At 41.6% G+C, this 21,392-nt stretch overlaps 1 protein-coding gene across 3 annotated transcripts in view; it reads right to left on the bottom strand.

The window, feature by feature from the left end:
* MARCHF1 (membrane associated ring-CH-type finger 1) overlaps positions 1 to 21,392 on the bottom strand; it is a 198,384-nt gene that overhangs the window by 78,850 nt on the left and 98,142 nt on the right. The window contains exons 4-6 of one of the 3 annotated variants that reach the window (XM_075258025.1): positions 14,139 to 14,218; positions 13,170 to 13,925; positions 10,956 to 11,136 (exon numbers count right to left, since the gene is read on the bottom strand). In XM_075258025.1, coding sequence (XP_075114126.1) covers positions 10,956 to 11,136; positions 13,170 to 13,925; positions 14,139 to 14,218 — 1,017 coding nt within the window. The remainder of the gene's footprint in view (positions 1 to 10,955; positions 11,137 to 13,169; positions 13,926 to 14,138; positions 14,219 to 21,392) is intronic. The other 2 variants (XM_075258033.1, XM_075258040.1) reach the window with 2 other exon arrangements.

The raw sequence follows: 21,392 nt of genomic DNA on the forward strand, positions 1-21,392 counted from the left end.
CTTCCTGCCACAGCCAGTTGTATTCTAAATGATTTGGCGATTTTGGGGGGTTTTGTCTTTACATTGGTAGATGCTATATTTTCTTAATTTTTCTGGTGATGTGGCCTTATAAGGGTTTGCATGTTTGCAGGATGAGATGCATTTTGTAATGACACCATTTTTGGGTGGCTACAACTTATTGACTACATTTTATTAACTCTTTCTTCCTGGATTTTTTTTTAAAAATCAATTCTTGTGTTGCGTTTTACCTTTTAAATTTTTTGCCATACAGCATAAGTAACATGTTACCTTTATTCTATGGGTCAGTATAATTTCGGCGATACCTCATTTATATAGTTGTTTTATGCGATTCTAAGATCCCGGCAGGATCAACCAGGTACTGGGGGCTTGTAGTAGCCTGTGGTCACTGGCCAACCCCGGGCTGCCGATTATACATGTCGGCACCCCCCGATCTCATTATGGGGGGTTCCAGTGGGGGCGGCAACATGGCAGAACCCCTTAGATGCCGCGGTCATGTTTGATTGCGGCATCCAAGAGGTTAAAAAATTGTCAGCACCCAACAGCCCAGTGGGCCCCCTCAGGAGCTTGGTGCCCCGGAACATTCCCGGGTTTGCCAGGTGCTGACGCTGGCCCTGACCCCAGTCTCTCTGAGGGGTAATCTATCCATGCATGTATTATTTTGCATTTGTGTGGGGTTTGCTGCACCTGGTTTGTATATAGTTAATATCATTTGTATCTTATTGTTTTTACATGAAAAACAAATAAAGCCTGTATTAAAATAAAATTGTTTACAAGTTCTTTCAATACACAATTAAATGTTAACAGATAAAATAAGATCTTAGACTTGCTGCTCAGAGCGCTGTGCTCAGTGGTCTATTCATAGCTGCAATAGACGTCATTATTACCTTTACTAACACCAAGAGGGAACACCTGCATTGATGTCTTTTACAATAAATAACTAGCTTTTCTTACATGTTATGGAAACACAATGGGAGACATTTATTATACTATCTATGCCAACTTGCCAATGGGCATAAAGCCCTTACCTGGGCCAAATGTGTATCACATTCTCCATTCTGTGCCTAGTGCAACAGTTTCCGCAGTGGGTGGAGCAATGGACAATGGTCAGCATAGTAAAATTAATATTTTAACCATATATGCTCTTTAAAGGGATTCTATCATTGGGAAAACTCATTTTTAACTAAGCATATATTTGTATAGCCTTTAGAAAGACTATTCCACACATACCGTTAATTTTTTAATCCTCTCAGCTGTTTTTGAATTAGCCCACTTTTATTTATATCCTAATTAACCAGCAAGGTGCACCCGGAAGTTCAGTGAGCACTGTGTGCTGTGTGTAAATTGAAGTTGACAAGAATTTTCCAAAAGGTTCAGCCTGAAATCAAACTGAAAACTTTTGTAGTTTGTCACACATGAATAACATCTATAGTGTGGGGTCTCTTCAGATCCTTGAGTATAATAAGTAGAGCGCCAGGGAAGGTGCAGCTGCATAATAAACACCTATACTCATCTTACCTAATCTATCCTGAGCTCCCTCCCAGTGTTCAGGGGTCTCTTTGTTTCAGTCTCCTGATTGATATTACATGCCCCTGGTCCTGAGAGATCCGGTGGAACATACTGATATCATGACACTTGCATTTTAGTGCCATGATGACGGCACACCCCATGTGACCACTAAGGCCCAATCACAAGTCTCAACATTCACTTAGGATGTATGACATCAGCCAGGAAGCAGCAAAAGCATGTTATGGGACATCCAGACAATGGAGAGTGAGAACACCCCCCATTACTAGTACAGTCAGGTGGGGGTGTTCCTCACATCTTAGCATCATTGCTGGGCGGTAAGGAACTCCCCCCTCTTACAGAACAGGATTATGGATGAGTACTGTCGTGGATGGGGGTGTTCCTCACAACTCAGCTATACTGTCAGGAACGCCTTTCTGACATTGGGAAGAGATCGGTAAAAGCACCGATATCTCCAGTCCCAGGGCACATGCCGGAAAAGCTGAGAGTGCGCTGAATTCAGCACATTGTCAGCTTTCTAGCGATATATAAAAATGCATGTGCCCGAGGACATGACAGGTCCTCTTTAAACTGGGAACACATGTAGTCCTTTTAGAGAAAACTTATAGTAGAAAATAAATCAGCTTAGCAGAAAATCAGAGGATATGCTATAGTAGCTGAAATAGAGCAATATCCAAAGTGACTCTAACACCATTCCACAAAAAAATCTGTCCTTCTTTATTGGAAACAGGTTTCCAATTTTAAGGCTGGCGCTCCACGAAGTGTAAATGCCACAACTGCCCAAAACTGCCATAAAAAGACTATAGGGGAAAATGATCATTACTAGAGATGAGCGAACGGCATTCGATCATACTGGCTGTTCGAGATATTCGATTCCAATCGAATACCACGCGGCAAACACGCTAAAAATTCATATCCCCTCCCACCTTCACTGGCACTTTTTTTGCACCGATAACTGTGCAGGGGAGGTGGGACAGGAACTACGACAACATAGGCATTAGAAAAAAAATCAGAAAAAGTAATTGGCTGGCTAAATCAGATGACCTCCACTTTATACGAATGGTGGATTTCAGATTCGGTTCATATGAGACTGTGAACTATGTGACTGTGAGACAGGGATAGATGTACTGGCAGGGTCTCAAATGTAGCAGAGTTGACACAGCGCTGCTACATCTCAGGTATAGCAGAGTTGACAGCGCTGCTACATCTCAGGTATAGCAGAGCTGAGCAGGAGCTGACTTTTTCCCATAGGAATGCATTGACCAGCGTTGATTGGCCGAATGCCATACAATGTACAGCATTCGGCCAATTAACGCTGGTTTTGCCAGAGGCTCGTCTGTGAGGAGGCAGAGTCTAAGATCGGTCTACAGCAGTCTCCATTGTGGTCCGATCTCAGGTATAGCAGAGTTGACACAGCTTTGCTACATCTCAGGTGTAGTAGAGCTGTGTGCTCAACTCTGCTACATCTGAGATCGGACCACAATGGAGACTGGCTGTGGACCGATCTTAGACTCCGCCTCCTCACACACAAGCCTCCAGCAGAACCAGCGTTGATTGGCCGAATGCTGTACATTGTATGGCATTCAGCCAATCAACGCTGGTCAATGCATTCCTATGGGAAAAAGTCAGCTCTTGCTCAGCTCTCCTATATCTGAGATGTAGAAGTGCTGTGCGCTCAACACTGCTACATCTGAGATGTAGCAGCGCTGTGTCAACTCTGCTACATCTGAGATCGGACCACAATGGAGACTGCTGTGGACCGATCTTAGACTCCGCCTCCTCCGGCAGAACCAGCGTTGATTGGCTGAATGCTGTACACTGTATGGCATTCGGCCAACCAATGCTGGTCAATGCATTCCTATGGGAAAAAGTCAGCTCCCGCATTATTAGTGGTGTAATACAGTGACTTGGGCATGTTTCTCCTGCTGTCCCAGTTCAATTTCAGAGGTATTGTCACCATTTCCTGAGGTGTCATAGTGGACTTGGTGACTCTCCTGAGTCAAATAGTGGTTTCCCCTGAAACAAAGCTTTTTTCCCCATAGACTATAATGGGATTCGATATTCGTTCGAATAGTCAAATATTGAAGGGTTATTCGAAATGAATATCGAATATTTCACTGTTCACTCATCTCTATTCATTACTTGTACACCAAAAAACTTTTTGGTGCTTTCCATTCCAGATTTGCACCAAAATGTGTGACTTTTTGAGGATTTTGCTTCACTCTCCACACTTTCTAAACAGTACCAGTACCTATACCAAGGCTGGCATAGATTTAAGATACTGCTGCAGAAGTGTCTGACTCTTCGCTATTGTAGCACATCAAACTCCAGCAAGGTTTATATTAGGATTGGTGTATAGAACAGTGCTCTTAATAATTTCCCTCTATTTTGTGATTCAAGTCTTATAGGGGCACACACCTTTATGTAATGCTCCATTATGAGATTATGTTTGTTTCTCCATTATAGCGTTCATATGGTTATTATTGCGAATGTACACCATATGTATGGCTATTTATCTCCAGATCATCAAATGTAAATCTTTTGTATGCCAATAAAGTCTCAAAGCCTGTAATGAAAATTCTGCACAAAAAAACATTAAGAGTAGAGAATTTCACATTCTGAATACAGTAACATGTCATTTTGTCTTAATATAAGTAAAGTAACAGAAGATATAGTTAAAAGGAAATTATCTGATACAAAACATGTCCTCGCAAAAAAAAAGGCTCATATTATCTGGTCAAAATTATTAAAAATAATGGATTATTGTAAAACTATAGCAGGATCTGGAACACTAGAGGGTGCAATGGTACTGTATTTCACAAAAAGTCTGTACTGACAAACAAGACCCTCAATTGCATATAGTTAGGTGATACATACCCTCTTACCTCTTGTGTCCCCCCCTATTTCATCATAGATTGTAAGCTCTTGCAAACAGGGGTGTAGCTATAGGGGGATGTAGAGGTACCTGGCCCTGGACTAAAAGTCCCTCTATCTCACGAAATGTACTACAGGTCTACCTAACACAAGATTGGTAGGAGCCCCCTTACTGATTTTGTACTGGGGGCCAGGAGTTTCATGTTACACCCCCTGCTTGTGAGCAGGGCCCTCATTCCTATTGTTTGATATGTTATTTCTTTGTCACATTGTAATGTCTGATATTGTCCGTTCTGACTTGTAAAATGCTGCAGAATATGTTGGCACTATATAAATAAAATGCTTATTATTATTATTACTGTATATGACATTTGTCACTAATACTAGAACTGTATAAGGTAGGTATTTAAAGTAGAAGTAAAGAAGGTAGAATAATAATGGTTCGGTATCACATAAATGTAAATGTACATAATTGGAAATGCATAAGTAGACAGAACACGAATAAATGACGAGAGCGCTACTGTCCTCAGTATTATGTTACTGTGTATCTCCACTTGTGTGACTGCAGGTAATGTAAGAAATGGAAGTTTATATCCAGTATATTGCATCTCAGATAAAGACTAGTTCAGCTCAGGTTTGCAGTGGTATAGAATGGTAACAATGGGTCACGGAGCAAAATCTCTTGCACACTGTTTAAGTAAGAGTTTATTCACAAGGCCATATTTCTCAGCCATGTGATGTCCTTGATCTTTGAAAAAAAGAACATTCTCTATTTTTTCACGGATCAGCCCATTTTGCTGCACTAGATTCACTTATAGAGGTGAATGGGTCTTGGAAACGAATAGATCCCACATGTATCCATTAAATGCACTGCTGTGAATTGGCTTGGTCGTATGAAGAGTCTTAATATGAAGACTTTACTCCTATATATGGGCAAAGAACATCTTCCTCCCTTTTATAGCATATGTGGACATGAGGGAGGTTTTAAGAGACACATTGAAAAATGGATGGTATATAGTTATATAAGGCATGTTAGATTATAATTAGGGATAAACGAACACTATTCGAAACAGCCGTTTCGAATAGCATGCTCCCATAGAAATAAATAAAGGCGCCCCTTCATTATGTTCCACCTTAATGTTTAACACAAAACAAACACTTGTTTTATATTATAATTTTTTATAAAGGCGTTTTTTATTGCCATGGGCATTTAATATTTTTTCTGTCCTTGTCTGTTCGTGGAGTATGTCTTTTTTTGTTCGCTGATACATGTTTTTTCAATAAAATTTAGCTTTTAATGGTTCGTCTTGTTAAAAAAACGAGCAGTGGATATTGCGGATCAACTTTATTACATCGTTCAACTTGGAAGCTTAACCCCTCAGGACTGGGGGTTTATGTGATCGTGCACAGCTTGGGACTCGTATACATTGGTGAGTCTATAGCTTTAATCTCTTCCATATATAAACATAAGATCTTAGTTGCACGTGCACCAATTTTGGAAATTTTTTGATGATTTTCCTTTTCCCATATTAAGAGACAAGTGGATATGGATGCTTAGGAGATACGGTCCAAGCTATATGTATTACCTGAGGTAAGGGGAAATGACGCACATTGATGGCACAATCTGTATTTGCTCATAGCCATAAAAACATTTTTTTGCCTGTTCAAGTTCCAAAAGTGGCAAATTTACTAAAAATCATGCACATATGGAAAAATACCGCCAACTACTGCAATCACTTTACACTTAGTGTAAACTATTTCATGGTTAGTCAATGTTGGCCAATGTGTCTTTTAGACATGCTTGGAATTGTTATCCCATTTGTACACACTTCATGAACAAAAGTCTATTGGTAACGCTGTCTACTATTATTTACTTGTTCTTTCTTTCTACCTCAAGGATTCAGGACATGAATGATACATGTTTGCAGTCAATGCAGTACAATGCAAATTATATTCAGTGTACCATTAAAGATAATAAGGAACATACTGTATCACTGAAACCAGTTGCCTTGGCAACTGTGACAGTATCTACATCTGCCATAGTGTCACTTCAAGGATAGCAAGTGTAGACGTTGTTTTGATAAAAGGAGTGTCACTTTACATGACATGATAACTATCAGCACTAATATGAAGTTGTACACGGACTGTTTTTGAAGAGTGTTACGTTGTAGAAAAGTAACGTGACAAGGATCTCGGTATCTCACATAATAAACATACATAAATGCTGTATCTCTGTGCAAATGGTTGTGTATTCTGTATATGTAAACTATAGGAAAAAAATCAGCTTGCATGTTAAAGCGGACATGTCGGCTCTCCTGACATGTATGTTCAGCGCCCTCCAAACATGTCACTTCTACTGCAGCATTGTTGTATTGGTGAGTTACATACTGTGACATAATATCATAATGTTTTGTACTGTTTTATCCATTGTATAACTGGCTAGTTGCAATTTCCAGTTTTTGGGATGAAGCCTCTGATTTTCTTTTGAGCCAAACCCACAATTGGCTGCAAAAGGAATGGGAAATATATCGGAAGCTCTTATACTTCTCACTTTTGCTCAATCCACACCTGGATTTGGCTCAAAAAAACAAAGCAAAATCTGCAACAAAAAAGCAGCTTTTCCACAACATGGGGCCTTTAAGGGGTTGTTTGGAACAAAAAATAATTTCTATACTAATCTAAACAATGCATAGGACCACCCCAGGGACATTTTCTGGTTATCTGGTGACAATCCATTTCACCATACGGAAAATCACTAGTATTCCTCGCCCCCCATCCACTCCATTATACTTGCCTCTCTTCCTTCCAGGTTTCCTCCTGCGGGATGGCTCCTTCTTCTTATCTGACTGCTGGTACACGCTATAGTCCCAGCTATTTATAGACCGGGCATTTACAGACACGGAGATACCTACTGTACATGTGTTTCACAGTCTTGAAGTACTTTTATATGTGTTCTAGGGAAAGGGGGGTGATTTGAATTTTTTATATTTTTTATTTTATTTATTTATTTTCAATTTGTTTGGAGGTGTGTGAGCTGTATGCATTGCCACTTTGAGTTTGGGCCAAGTGTACAGTGCATTGGGAAAAAAAATCATTTTTAGATAAGCACATCCTTGCATAGCCTTTATAAAGGCTGTTTCACACCTACCGTCTGTATGTAAGTACATACTAATGGTAGGCGTGGAATAGCCTTTCTAAAGGCTATGCAAGTATGTGCTTATCTAAAAATGACTTTTCCCAATGATAGAGCCCCTTTAAAGAGGACCTTTCACCATATCTGGGCACAGGCAGTGTTATATACTGCCGGAAAGCTGACAGTGCGCTGAATTCAGCGCACTGTCGGCTTTCCCGATCCGTGCCCGGTGTAAAGCGCTATCGGTCCCGGTACCGTAGCGCTTTACAGTCAGAAGGGCGTTTCTGACCATTAGCCAGGAACGTCCTTCTGCCTCGCGGCGCCAATCACGCTGTGCTGTGGAGCGGGGAGGAACGCCCCCTCCCCTCCTGATAGTGCTAGTCTATGGACAAGCTGTGTGAGCAGAGGGAGGGGGGAGTTCCTCCCGGCTCCACAGCACAGCGCGATAGGCGCCGCGAGGCAGAAGGACGTTCCTGGCTAATGGTCAGAAACGCCCTTCTGACCATAGAAGAGCTACGGTACCGGGCCGTAAGCTCTTCACACCGGGCACAGATCGGGAAAGCCGACAGTGCGCTGAATTCAGCGCACTGTCAGCTTTCTGGCAGTATATAGAACTGCCTGTGCCCAAAAGTGGTGAAAGGTCCTCTTTAAGGAAGAGAATAAAGATGGCCGGTGGAGCATGCGCTGTATGCTTGGCCTGAACTCGAGCCTACAGCGCACACACAGGATTTGGATCCCACTGAAAACAGTTGGTGCTGCTGACATAGTGTAGAGGAGAGGAGAACTCATCTGCATTAAGGGGGAACGAAGTAAAGGGTTAGGAGAAGGCATTCGGAGTATAACACTGCTGTGCTCCGAGCACAGGGGAAATGCCCCCTGTGCTCCCTGAGCCTCATTTACACAACGACAAAAAAACAAATATTTCAAAATTGCCTGGGAGTAAGTAGGACTAGAATATGCTTTCTAAAGGCTATTCTAATGTGTGTTTAGTTAAAAAACGATATTTCAAATGATAGATTCCTTTTAAGCAACAGAAAGCTTGGTGAGGGGCACCTGAGGAAAGGTTGTTATTTAATGATTTGTGGGACCAGTTAGGAGTAGAAAAACCAACTGACAGGTTCCCTTTAGTAGTAAAATTTAGGATAAATGGCACACATGACTTGCTTCATTTAGTATGCAGAACACTGCTTGGCACAATACTTTACTAAGAAGAAATAATTGTCCTTTTCATTCTTAGAGAGAAGTTACATCCTGCCCCGGCACAACTGTTATTGTACATATAATTCTCAAGGCATTATTTACTTTCTGTGTACTCTGCTAGCATTATTATAAATGACATGCTTTGTCGTGTTTGTCTTGTGTGATTGAATACTGATGCATAAGATCATTTATTATTCAGAATCCATCTATATTGCATGAATGTGACAATGCAGATGACATCTATTTGCAGCATTGTACTGTAGAAGGGAACAAATAAGATTCTCAACAAAAGTCAAAACTATATTTATGTTATCGGTTGTGTTTGCAAAGCAGCAATAACTTGTAAGAAATGGATATTAAAATGTACAAATACCAAGCGGAACTGAAACCTCATGAAAGATTAAAAATACAAATATCTTAGCTCTCAAAATCTGCTAATTCTCCTGGATATTTCCTGGTCTATTACTGTAGTTAAATTTACCTTTGCAGAGTGAGTCCTGAAGAAGGTTTTGGTACTTGTTCAGCATTAGAGCTAAAAAATCATGCACTCTCCTAATGTAAGTAAATGGCAAAATGAATGCATTTTATTCATCATTTTTGTTTTTTATTCCCCACAGAAGACAATGTAAAAAAATCTGGAATCTTTCCATAAAGGTATTTCAGTTGATCAGAATGCAGAATGTCCTAGTTAACTTTTACTTAAAGTATGGCTCCAATTATAAGCAACTTTTCATAAATGAATAGTATGTGTGAATATAAGAAACTTTGTAATATATCTTTATAAGGCTAGGTTCACACCTTTGCCTGCTCTACGTGTCATTGATGTCAAATATAATATTTAAATGTAATTGTTGAAAGAGAATCTGTCAGGTATTTTGTCCGCCATAAACTGGCCCCATCATGTGCCAGCAAAGCAAAGTTATAAATGTTTGAAAGTATATAAAGTTATATGCAAATGTTATATAACGTTATATGCAAATGTTATATAATGTATATAAAGTTATATGAACCTAAGTAGTCAGGGTGGGCGGGGAACAGCTTCAGCCTAGTCATGCTGCCCCCTTGCTGATCATGTCTCCAGGGAGGAATATGAGGGCGATGTCAATCACATCCAGGAGGGTGATTGGCAAGTGGACAGTATGACTAGGCTAAAGTTGCCCCCCCCCTCCCCCAACATTACAGCTTAGGTTAAGTTAAATATCACTTTTTATACTTTCAAACATTTATAGCTTCACTTTGCTGCAACAGAACTTTTACTTTACAGGCAGCAGCAATCGAGAAGAAATTACTTTATTCCGCACATGATGGGGCCATTTTATAGTAGAAAAAACACCTGCCAAGTGCCCTTTAAACTACTAATTAACTTTACTATATATTGCACTTCTATCGTCACTTAAATAGTCGTGAGATGCCACTTCCAATTCCTCTTCTCTGAGTGAACGAAAGTAGGAAGAGTGTGGAACGACAGCGGAGCCTGCATTCAGTTGCCCTATTCAAAGTGTATAGGACTGATGGAGACACAGTCACCATATATTACAACACACAACTATTTCCATAAGTGGTCCCAGTGGAGGGGCCCAAGCATTCAGACATGTACTAGTGGTGAATCTGCCATTTACTGAATATGCTGACACATTGATAGCTATCGGTATCCAGAAGGTAATTGAAAAGAAACAACCAATATAACAACAACTCCTGTTATGGGAAGAATATGCAAATGTGTTTCCCAGGATGTAAATAGGGAAACACTGCCTCTGTATGCTGCCCTCTATTGGAAGCAGCTCCTTTGAACATCATGCCGACTTTTCAACAAGCCTTTAATTGCAATGATGCGGGATTTTGCCAAGTCAGTATCATCCCAACTGTGGACGGCACCGTTTCGATCTGATTGGATCTCATCAGCACAGTCTTGGGAGAACTGACTTGGCAGAGGTGAGAGACTTCTAGACCAGATTATAGGGATATTGTATATAAACAACCCCTGTTGTCATTCTTTCTTCTGGTAGCCACTGCACAAATCTGAAAATTTTATTCTCTCTCTGAATGAAAAAAATACAATTACCAATGTTTCAGTGACTGAAGTTTTTTTTTTATGATTTACTAATATTATATATACTGCATATATAGATCTGGTGTCACTATATGGGTATAGTTTAATGTCTTATACATATTTATTGATAAGCATAGCCAATAATCTTCTTACCTTCCTTAAAGGTTTGAGTTTGGTTTCCATTACAAAATCATACTTGCAAAGTTCACAGCAACGTGTGTCTGAGCTTTTAATCCACTGGTGTAGGCAGGCCTGATGTACAAATCTCAGTGTTCCTATACAGCGACATGGTGTAATAAGGGGATTTTCATCATCTCCCTCACAATGGCAGATTCTGAAAAAATGCAGCTGAATTAGTTTATACTTGAAATAACCATTGTACAAGTTCTACAGCCACCACACAATATATGATACATTTTCTCCATCACATGGCTACAGTATATCCATTTATAATATGAGTGTAAATATTTTGTCTTTCCTTTGTGTCAAATGAATGACAAAAATTGATAAAGTTAAAGAGGTTATCCAGGCTAAAAAATATTTTCTAATTAGGTCAGGGGAGGTGAAATTTAAAAAAAAAAAAAATACACTCGCCTGTTGCTGATGCTCCGATGTCCTCCCAGGGCTGTCCGGTCCTGCAGCTCGGTTGCCTTCCTGCTGTTGAATTTCTTGCCAGCTGTGACGTCCATTCTCCCTTCCCCTGAGGCCACTGACTGGCCTCAGTGGTCATGCGACTGCTGAGGCAAATCAGCGACCTCAGTGGCCTCAGGAAGGGAGCCGGGTGTGTCATAAGTAGTGACATCCCCGTTTTCCAGCGGTCATGTGCGGTGGGTACTTCTGCTGGAAGACAACAACGAAGCTGCAGGGCTAGACCTCCAGGGGAAGTGGCGGAGCACCTGAAACAGGTGAATATTGTTTTCTTTTATTTTTTTTTTACCTCCCCTGCCCTAAATAGTAAATAAAATTTTAGCCTGGACAACCCCTTTAAGCTTTTTCAGCTGTTGTTTTATGGCTGGATAATCTTTCATATTTTAAATCCTAAAATATTTTTTTTCCCAATATTTAAAATTGATGTATCATAATAAAAGAATGAAACATTGTTCTGTACTTTTCCATAATGGTTAGCATAATGAGCAAGGTGAAGTAGAAGTAGAGGCTTCAGGACATGAAGACAGGGGGCATATTCTAAATGGAAGTATATTAGTATGTCTTACTATTATTTTCATTTTGGCGACCAAGTATTTTTTTTTTATTTCTCTACTCAACCCCTTTAAAGTTACCGGTAGAACTTTAAGATTTTCTTTTTTGTGTGTGTTTATCTTTTCAGTAGTTACCCCCATTGCAGAGATGTCAGTGCTGTAAGCTTTGGCTACCAATATCAGTGTAGTGTGAAGTGCGCTGTGGGCACTTCCTTCATAGTACAATGTGACGTCAAGTGAGCATTCTCCACCACTCATCAAAAAAGCTGGGACGTAAAGACTGCGCTCTTGAAAATATACTGGCAGCTAACTAACACCAAAACTAAGCTAACACCACCAACATCTCTGCAATGGAGGCAGCTCCTGTAAAAAAAGATTTATTTGTTACTATTGTGTATATAGCAAAAAGCGACCAATATGATGAGAGAATATCTTTGTATTTATAAACAGAAAAGTGGACGGTAAAAAAGGCTCGCTACCATTGATTTTCAACAAAGATAACCAAATATGCGATGTCCTCTTTGATCACTATCTTAGTGTGCCATTATGGTATTTATCCAATATGCGTATGTTAATAATTAGTAAATGATAACAGGGGTATATTACAATTTACTTTACATCCTTTATTCTATAAATTGTTCTTTACTGGAAGAATCCTACACCTGCCCCAATAATATATTAACGTATTTTGGAAAATTACACAGTGATAGCTTTTATTTCAACACACATTACTCTCTCTAACCATGTCAAAATATTTCATTGAAATAGATATCCCTCATTTTGACGTCTTGACAAAAGTGATTGATGTGTTGAAAGCCGTTTATCTCGTCTGCCTTTTAATTACCGCGCTTCCTAATATCAAGGCAATTGCTTTATACAGAATATTGGATTTCTAGATATCAGATCTTTTCTCTGCATTCTATAAAGTCTCTAACATTGTCTTACACAATCTCAGTTTTGGAGAGCCCTCATATATTACAGAATATATATATATATATATATATATATATATATATATATATATATAGCGATATATGGTACATAGTGTTCAAAGATGTAATGACTTAGGAGGCTTGGGGACAACATGTATTAGATGAGAAAATTAGTGACAGAAATGGTATTAAAAAAAAATGCGTTGTCAACTAAAATACTACAATTGAAGACTGACCTGCAGACTTCTAAATCATCACCCCATTCATCACAGTTAACAGGTGTAGCAGTATTCTCATAGTGGGCAGTAGGACCTGGCGCCAAGGTCTCTGCACCAGCGCCTTCCTCCCTGACATTTTTCTTAATAACTTTATCTTCTGTATAGTTACATTGACACTTCTGAGTATCAGTACAACACGATTTTCCTCTTCTTTTTATTCTTCTATTAGGATATCTCTTTGTTTCCACTGATGATCCCGATGACTGGACCCTTTCAATGCTGGACTCTTTCAACTTTGATGGTTTCCTTCTTCTGTGGTAAGATGAATTGTTGGTAACATTACTGATGTGTTGCTGTTGTTGCTGTTGATAATGGTGAGGATGAGGAGGATGCACATTAAGTTTTTGTACATGTGAGTCTCTTGAATATAAAGGAACCATTTCAATGTTATTAGATTCTGAAGAAGCATCGTGTGATTTACCTTGTTTTTTTCCTCTGTTATGGGCTTTCAGATTTTCACTTCTTCTAACCCTTGTAGCCCATTGGCTTTCATCTGATGAAGAATCCGTGTCTATTGCATTGAGTTTCTGTGTTACATCAGTGGGTTGTGTATTTCTTTGCTTTGCTGTTTGAGCACATGTGGAGCAACTTGCTCTTTTACGTCTATGCCTTCGCTTTACTTGTTTTTTACCAGACTCCCTACCCGAAGGGGCAATTGGCATAACAAGTGTAGTATGGTTAAAGTCATCTTCTGAAACATCAAGCAAGGCAGTTCTAAAGAATAAATCCATGACCAAAGGGCATGCAAAAGTAATAAAAGAAAAGATGAAAAACAATGATGAATGGAGAAACACCAACATGAATCTACATGAAATTAAGGGAAAATTGGTGCAAAAGGTTATTAAAGGGAAACATATGCTATATCAGAACCTCAAAATTACTACTCATTTTGACATACAGATATCGTATATCATACATTTTACCTACCTACATATATCCTGAGTAGATGGACAGACGGATGTTTGTGAGTGGCTCCTTGGGGCTGTACATGTGGTTGGACTGCTTGCCTAAAAAAATAAAAAAAAAATACAGTTATACGTGAAGATCTATCTGTGTAAAACATATTAGCTTCTCCTCTGGTTTGTCAACAGCAATTTAGTGATATACTTTGCAAAAGTTTCATTGCCATAGGAAGTAAGAAAAAATGTTTGACAAAATTTGATTTAAACAAATAGGTAATTTTTTGGTGACATATTACCTTTAAGTAGAAGATGTTACCTATATTCTCAATACTCTGGAATAAAAAATGGCTAGCAGCAATGTGCAGGAGAATATGAATATAATAGACATTTTACTTACAGAATTAGACTATTACATATATAGTATTGCTGCACAGAATGGTTTGCACTGCATAGAGCATATAACTGCCCTGATATTTTATGTCTGTATACAGTCATGGCCATAAGTGTTGGTAACCTGATTTTTGTAGAAAGTGAAGTATTTCTCCCAGAAAATTATTGCAGGTATGAATTATATATTGCCCACACCTCTTACTTGCTACAGGTGACTTTGAACGAGCATCAAATGCTTGAAACAAAGTTATTTACCCACAATTTTGAAAAGGTGGCAACCATTTTTTTTGAGTTTTGTGTAAAATTATGGCCAAGTTACCATTTTTCAGTGTTTTTTTTTTTGTCTTGTTCCAATAAACACAAAGGAAATAATCATATGTATAATAAAACATGTGTAATTGCAATATTTTTCTGGGAAAAATACTTCATTTTCTGGAGAAATTTCAGAGGTGCCAACACTTATGAACATGACTGTGTGTATATACACTCACCGGCCACTTTATTAGGTACACCTGTCCAACTGCTCGTTAACACAATTTCTAATCAGCCAATCACATGGCGGCAACTCAGTGCATTTAGGCATGTAGACATGGTCAAGACAATCTCCTGCAGTTCAAACCGAGCATCAGTATGGGGAAGAAAGGTGATTTGAGTGCCTTTGAACGTGGCATGGTTGTTGGTGCCAGAAGGGCTGGTCTGAGTATTTCAGAAACTGCTGATCTACTGGGATTTTCACGCACAACCATCTCTAGGGTTTACAGAGAATGGTCCGAAAAAGAAAAAACATCCTGTGAGCGGCAGTTCTGTGGGCGGAAATGCGTTGTTGATGCCAGAGGTCAGAGGAGAATGGCCAGACTGGTTCGAGCTGATAGAAAGGCAACAGTGACTCAAATAGCCACCCATTACAACCAAGGTAGCCAGAAGAGCATCTCTGAACGCACAGTACGTCGAACTTTGAGGCAGATGGGCTACAGCAGCAGAAGACCACACCGGGTGCCACTCCTTTCAGCTAAGAACAGGAAACTGAGGCTACAATTTGCACAAGCTCATCGAAATTGGACAATTGAAGATTGGAAAAACGTTGCCTGGTCTGATGAGTCTCGATTTCTGCTGCGACATTCGGATGGTAGGGTCAGAATTTGGCGTCAACAACATAAAAGCATGGATCCATCCTGCCTTGTATCAACGGTTCAGGCTGGTGGTGGTGGTGTCATGGTGTGGGGAATATTTTCTTGGCACTCTTTGGGCCCCTTGGTACCAATTGAGCATCGTTGCAACAACGCCAAAGCCTACCTGAGTATTGTTGCTGACCATGTCCATCCCTTTATGACCACAATGTACCCAACATCTGATGGCTACTTTCAGCAGGATAATGCGCCATGTCATAAAGCTGGAATCATCTCAGACTGGTTTCTTGAACATGACAATGAGTTCACTGTACTCCAATGGCCTCCACAGTCACCAGATCTCAATCCAGTAGAGCATCTTTGGGATGTGGTGGAACGGGAGATTCGCATCATGGATGTGCAGCCGACAAATCTGCGGCAACTGTGTGATGCCATCATGTCAATATGGACCAAAATCTCTGAGGAATGCTTCCAGCACCTTGTTGAATCTATGCCACGAAGAATTGAGGCAGTTCTGAAGGCAAAAGGGGGTCCAACCCGTTACTAGCATGGTGTACCTAATAAAGTGGCCGGTGAGTGTATATATATTGTGAAGTGGAGAGAGGTATAGTGTGGGAGAACCGCTATTTTCCCCCAAGACTGTTGCAGTATGCACAGGCGTTTAGCTTGTAGGTCCCGGACTGGAGTAAAGTTCGGGCCAGTCCTGCAGGGAAATCCATTCCAGGCTTGTAAACAGACCAGCAGGGCTTTGTAAGTAGCACAGGTGTGCTGGTTAGTGGGAGAGAGAGGAGAGAGACTGAAACACTGACAGTCAACCCGCCTGAGAAAGCTCTGCCAAAAAGGACGCTGTTAAAGTGCCGGGTATGTGTACCCCTTGTTTACTTGTAAACCCTGTTTTGTTAGGAGGTCAGCAGTAGGCTGACCCCCTGGTTAGTGAGGGAAGAACTTGTTTAGTAAGTCGCCAGACAGGCGTAGGTCTTTGTTTTCATTTGTTTGTTTTGACATGCTGAGCTGCTGAGCAGCACTACCTGTACCTGTAAGCTTGTCTGCTGCAATAAAGACTGCTGTTGGGAAAGAAACCAGAGCTTCTGAATCCCCCGTACATCACAATGTGTGTGTGTGTGTATATATATATATATATATATATATATATATATATATATATATATATATATATATATATATATATATGTGTAATAAAGCAATAACTAAAAATATTAGACTATGCCCTATCTATATTTACAAGAACAAAACATTTAAAAAACATTGTTGTGCCTGCTATTTGCCATACATGGTAAGGCTATGTTTGCATCTGCAACTTTTGTCTGTACAGATTTGCTGAATGAAAAAAAGTGCTCGATGCCTGACCTTTTTGTATGGCAATTTCATTTAAAGACCAAGGTCCTTCAGGGTTCAGTTTCTATCATTTATTTTCGAGGTCTATTGACATGCATTTTTCTGTTCTTCTGGTCCTCCAACTGATTCTACACTGATGTATAGCTTCAGTTTTTCTCTGAATACACAGTAAATGAGCATAGACATGTTTTGCAATGCTCATGTGAAATCAGCTTTAAGGCTACCTGCTCACGAATGTGTGCATCTACGGGTTTGTAAAAAAAATAATTCACAGATCCATACGTTTACAGACAGTTAAATGATCAGTCCTGAGTTTTGCCTGTGGGCTCACGGACCTGTTCTGATACACAGTCATATGTATGGAGCAATAACAAACTGGGTCAGTATGCTATTCAATAAAAACACATAATCCACACAAAGCACATGGCCATATCCATTGAGCTGCATCCATATGACAATGAAAATCGGCTATGCCACAGTCAGTTTTTTAATGGCTGTTAAATTCACTGTGTAACTAGGGGTTATTCACATGACTAATTTTTTGACAGTCCATTTTAACAGATTGTCAAAAAATTGATCATGTCTAGGGTTGAGCCGATCTTAACTTTTCAGGATCGATTTTGAAATCCGATTTCCGATTATTTTTCATTCGAACCCGATCTCGATTCCCAATTCCGATACCAATGCAAGTCAATGGGATTTTTTTTACTAATCGGAGATCGGATTTTAAAAACAATCCTATTCACTATACAGCATGGAATCTAACAATTGGACGCTTTAATTGTTAGAATCAACGCTGTGTAGTGATTTTTTTTTTTAATCAATAAATAGCCAGAGGATTTTTTTTTTTTTTATCCTCTGGCTACTTAGTCCCCCCTGGTGTCCACTTACCTGCAGAGATGGCTGGTCTGGTGCCCGGTGTTCTCATTCTTCTTCGCCTCACTGCCCCCTGCCTCCCAGGTTAGGAGAGTGTGGGCAGGTTAGGAGAGTGTGGGCGGGTACTGCGACATCTCCCCGCCCTGTACCCACCCACTTTCTTCTAAGCCACAAGCCCCGCCTTTTTCCTAGCTCTTTAACACTAACCTGGGAGGCGGGGGCAGCGAGGTGAAGAAGAACGAGAACACCGGGCACTAGACCAGCCATCTCTGCAGGTAAGTAGCTACTAGAGATGTTAGCTAGTCTCCCATTAAAATGAATGGACACAGTCGGCACGCAGGGGGTTAAGGCTGTGTGCCGGCTGCTTCCATTCATTCCTATGGAACCACAGCGGAGCCTTCACACTGAGTATACGCTCCGCTCAAATGAGCGGAGCGTATACTCAGTGTGAAGGCTAACATTGTTAGCTTTTCCCACAATGCTTGGCCAGTAGCAAAGCATTGTGGGAAATAATCACCGATCTCGATCCCACCTAAAAAGATTGTGTTCGGAATTCCGATTGCGATCGTGAAATTTTCTCGATCACCGATCGGAATCCGATCTTTTCCAAACATAATCGCTCAACTCTAATCATGTCCTTTTTTTTGTCTGTTTTCCCTGAACTCTCAATACACTCAAATGTCTACAGCACCCTGTCTACCTGGATGGCTTCAGACCTCTCTGGGCAGTAGAACACAGTGGTAAGAAGAAAGGAAGAGGAGGGCTTGTGATGAAGGACATTTGGGGCATTTTTTTTTTTTTTTTGTGGTTAATGGACAATAGCGCTGATGCAAGATACCGAACTATCAGCTGTGAGCATGAGATCTCACCACCTACCAAAGGAACTGCCACATGTTATCATGATAGCTGCATATGTCCCTCACCAGGGGCGGATCCAGGGCCGGGCGAGCCGGGCAACTGCCCAGGGCCCCGCGTTTAGCGGGGCCCCGCGGCCCGGCCCTAACAAAATGGTCCCGGTCAGCTCGGCATAGTCGGGCAAGTGCCGGGGCCCACAGAGCCTCTGGGGGCCCCCCGGCACTTGCCTGTCACGATTTCAGCTCATCGGCATCCGTCCGCCGATGAGCTGAATCGCGATTAAAGCAGGAGCTGTGAGCTCAGCTCCTGCTTTAAAGCTCCGGCTCGGCTTGCGTGTGTAGGCGCGATGACGTCATCACATCACGCTTACACACGCAAGCCGGGTCACAGCTCCTGCATCGCGTATGTGACTGGAGTGAGAGAGAGGAGCGTCGGGGGAACGATGGAAGGTGAGTGATAGAAGGGGAGTGTAAGTGGTTTTTTTTGTATTAAATATTAAGGTGGAACATAATGAAGGGGGCCCATGAAACTGGGGGGCAAATGAAGGGGAGGGGGGGGGAACGGCATGACACTGGGGAAGATGAAGGGGGTGGGGAGAGAACGGCATGAAACTGGGGACAGAGATGGAGGGGGCCCAAAGAAACTGGGGGGCAAATGAAGGGGAGGAGGCGACCGGCATGACACTGGGGCAGATGGGGGGTAGAGAGAGAACAGCATGACACTGGGGACAGAGATGGAGGGGGCCCAAAGAAACTAGGGGGCAAATGAAGGGGAGGGGGGAACAGCATGACACTGGGGCAGAGACGGGGGACATTAAACTGTGGGCAGATGAAGGGGGAGAACGTGATGAAACTGGGGACAGAGATGGAGGGGGGACATGAAACTGGGGGCAGAGGAAGGGTGTATATGAAACTGGGGGAGAGATGGAGGGGGGGCATATAATTTACGGGTGACTGTAGGAGGATTATACTGTGTGGGAGCACATGATAAATGAATGAGAATGGGTGGAATCAACATAAAAGTGGGTGGAGCCAGATTTGCTGCGGCGCGCAGAGCGTGCTGCACATTTTACCCCTTTTTCTACTCTTTGAAAATTGGGAGGTATGGAGTTAGTGACGCCACACTCCTGCATGACGTCACTCGCTTCATCTGCGACGCACAGTGTCTCGACTCCCCCCGCCTCCTTTACTGAGGCTCTGTCGCCCAAGGGCCCATAAAAACCTGGAGCCGGTCCTGGGTCAGCATGTCCATACGGACGCTGATGAGCTGAATACATAGGCGTTTAAAGCAGGAGCTGTCACAGCTCAGCTCCTGTTTTAACGCTGAGCTCCGGCATTTGTAGTCGCAATGTAATGACGTCACATCGCGCCTACAATATGTGTATGAGGGAGAGAGCTGCAGGGGAATGAGGAAAGGTGAGTGTGTGTGAGAACAGTATGACGCTGGGGCAGATGGAGGGGGAGAGAACAGTATGACACTGGGGCAGATGAAGGGGGGAGAACAGCATGACACTGGGGCAGATGGAGGGGGGGAGAACAGCATGACACTGGGGCAGATGGAGGGGGGGAGAACAGCATGACACTGGGGTAGATAGAGGGGGGGAGAACAGCATGACACTGGGGCAGATGGAGGGGGGGAGAACAGCATGACACTGGGGCAGATGGAGGGGGGGGGAGAACAGCATGAGACTGGGGCAGATGAAGGGGGGAGAACGGCATGAAACTGGGGACAGAGATAGAGGGGGGGACATGAAACTAGGGGTAGATGAAGGGTGTATATGAAAATGGGGAGAGATGGAGGGGGGACATATAATTTACGGGTGACTGTAGGAGGATTATACTGTGTGGAATCACATGAAAAATGAATGAGAATGGGCGGAGTCAACATAAAAGTGGGCGGGGCCTAATTTACTGCGGCGCGCTGCACGTAGGGCCCCGCAAACCCTGGATCCGCCACTGTCCCTCACCTCTGCAAAAAACGTTTTTTGCCTGTTATATCTACATGCTGTGACCCCCCCTCCTCATGTCCTCCAATCACGGTCGGGCTGTATTATTAACATCACTTCACACAGAGAACTAAATGATCCTGCAGTGTGTCTGTGTTTCTTTCTTTTTAGTTGCTATGATTCCTAGGATTTCTCTGCCACATGCTTGTATGTGTTTTCCTCTCTTGTTATACAGTGGGGAAAAAAAGTATTTAGTCAGTCACTAATAGTGCAAGTTCCACCACTTAAAAAGACCTCAACTATGAGAGACAAAATGAGAAAACAAATCCAGAAAATCACATTGTCTGATTTTGTAAGAATTTATTTGCAAATTATGGTGGAAAATAAGTATTTGGTCAGTAACAAAATTTAATCTCAATACTTTGTTATATATCCTTTGTTGGCAATGACAGAGGTCAAATGTTTTCTGTAAGTCTTCACAAGGTTGGCACACACTGTTGTTGGTATGTTGGCCCATTCCTCCATGCAGATCTCCTCTAGAGCAGTGATGTTTTGGGGCTGTCGCTTGGCAACACTGACTTTCAACTCCCTCCAAAGGTTTTCTATAGGGTTGAGATCTGGAGACTGGCTAGGCCACTCCAGGACCTTGAAATGCTTCTTACAAAGCCACTCCTTCGTTGCCCTGGCAGTGTGCTTTGGATCATTGTCATGTTGAAAGACCCAGCCACGT

This window comes from Leptodactylus fuscus, chromosome 1 (genome assembly GCF_031893055.1).
Source record: "Leptodactylus fuscus isolate aLepFus1 chromosome 1, aLepFus1.hap2, whole genome shotgun sequence".
Lineage (NCBI taxonomy): Eukaryota > Metazoa > Chordata > Amphibia > Anura > Leptodactylidae > Leptodactylus > Leptodactylus fuscus.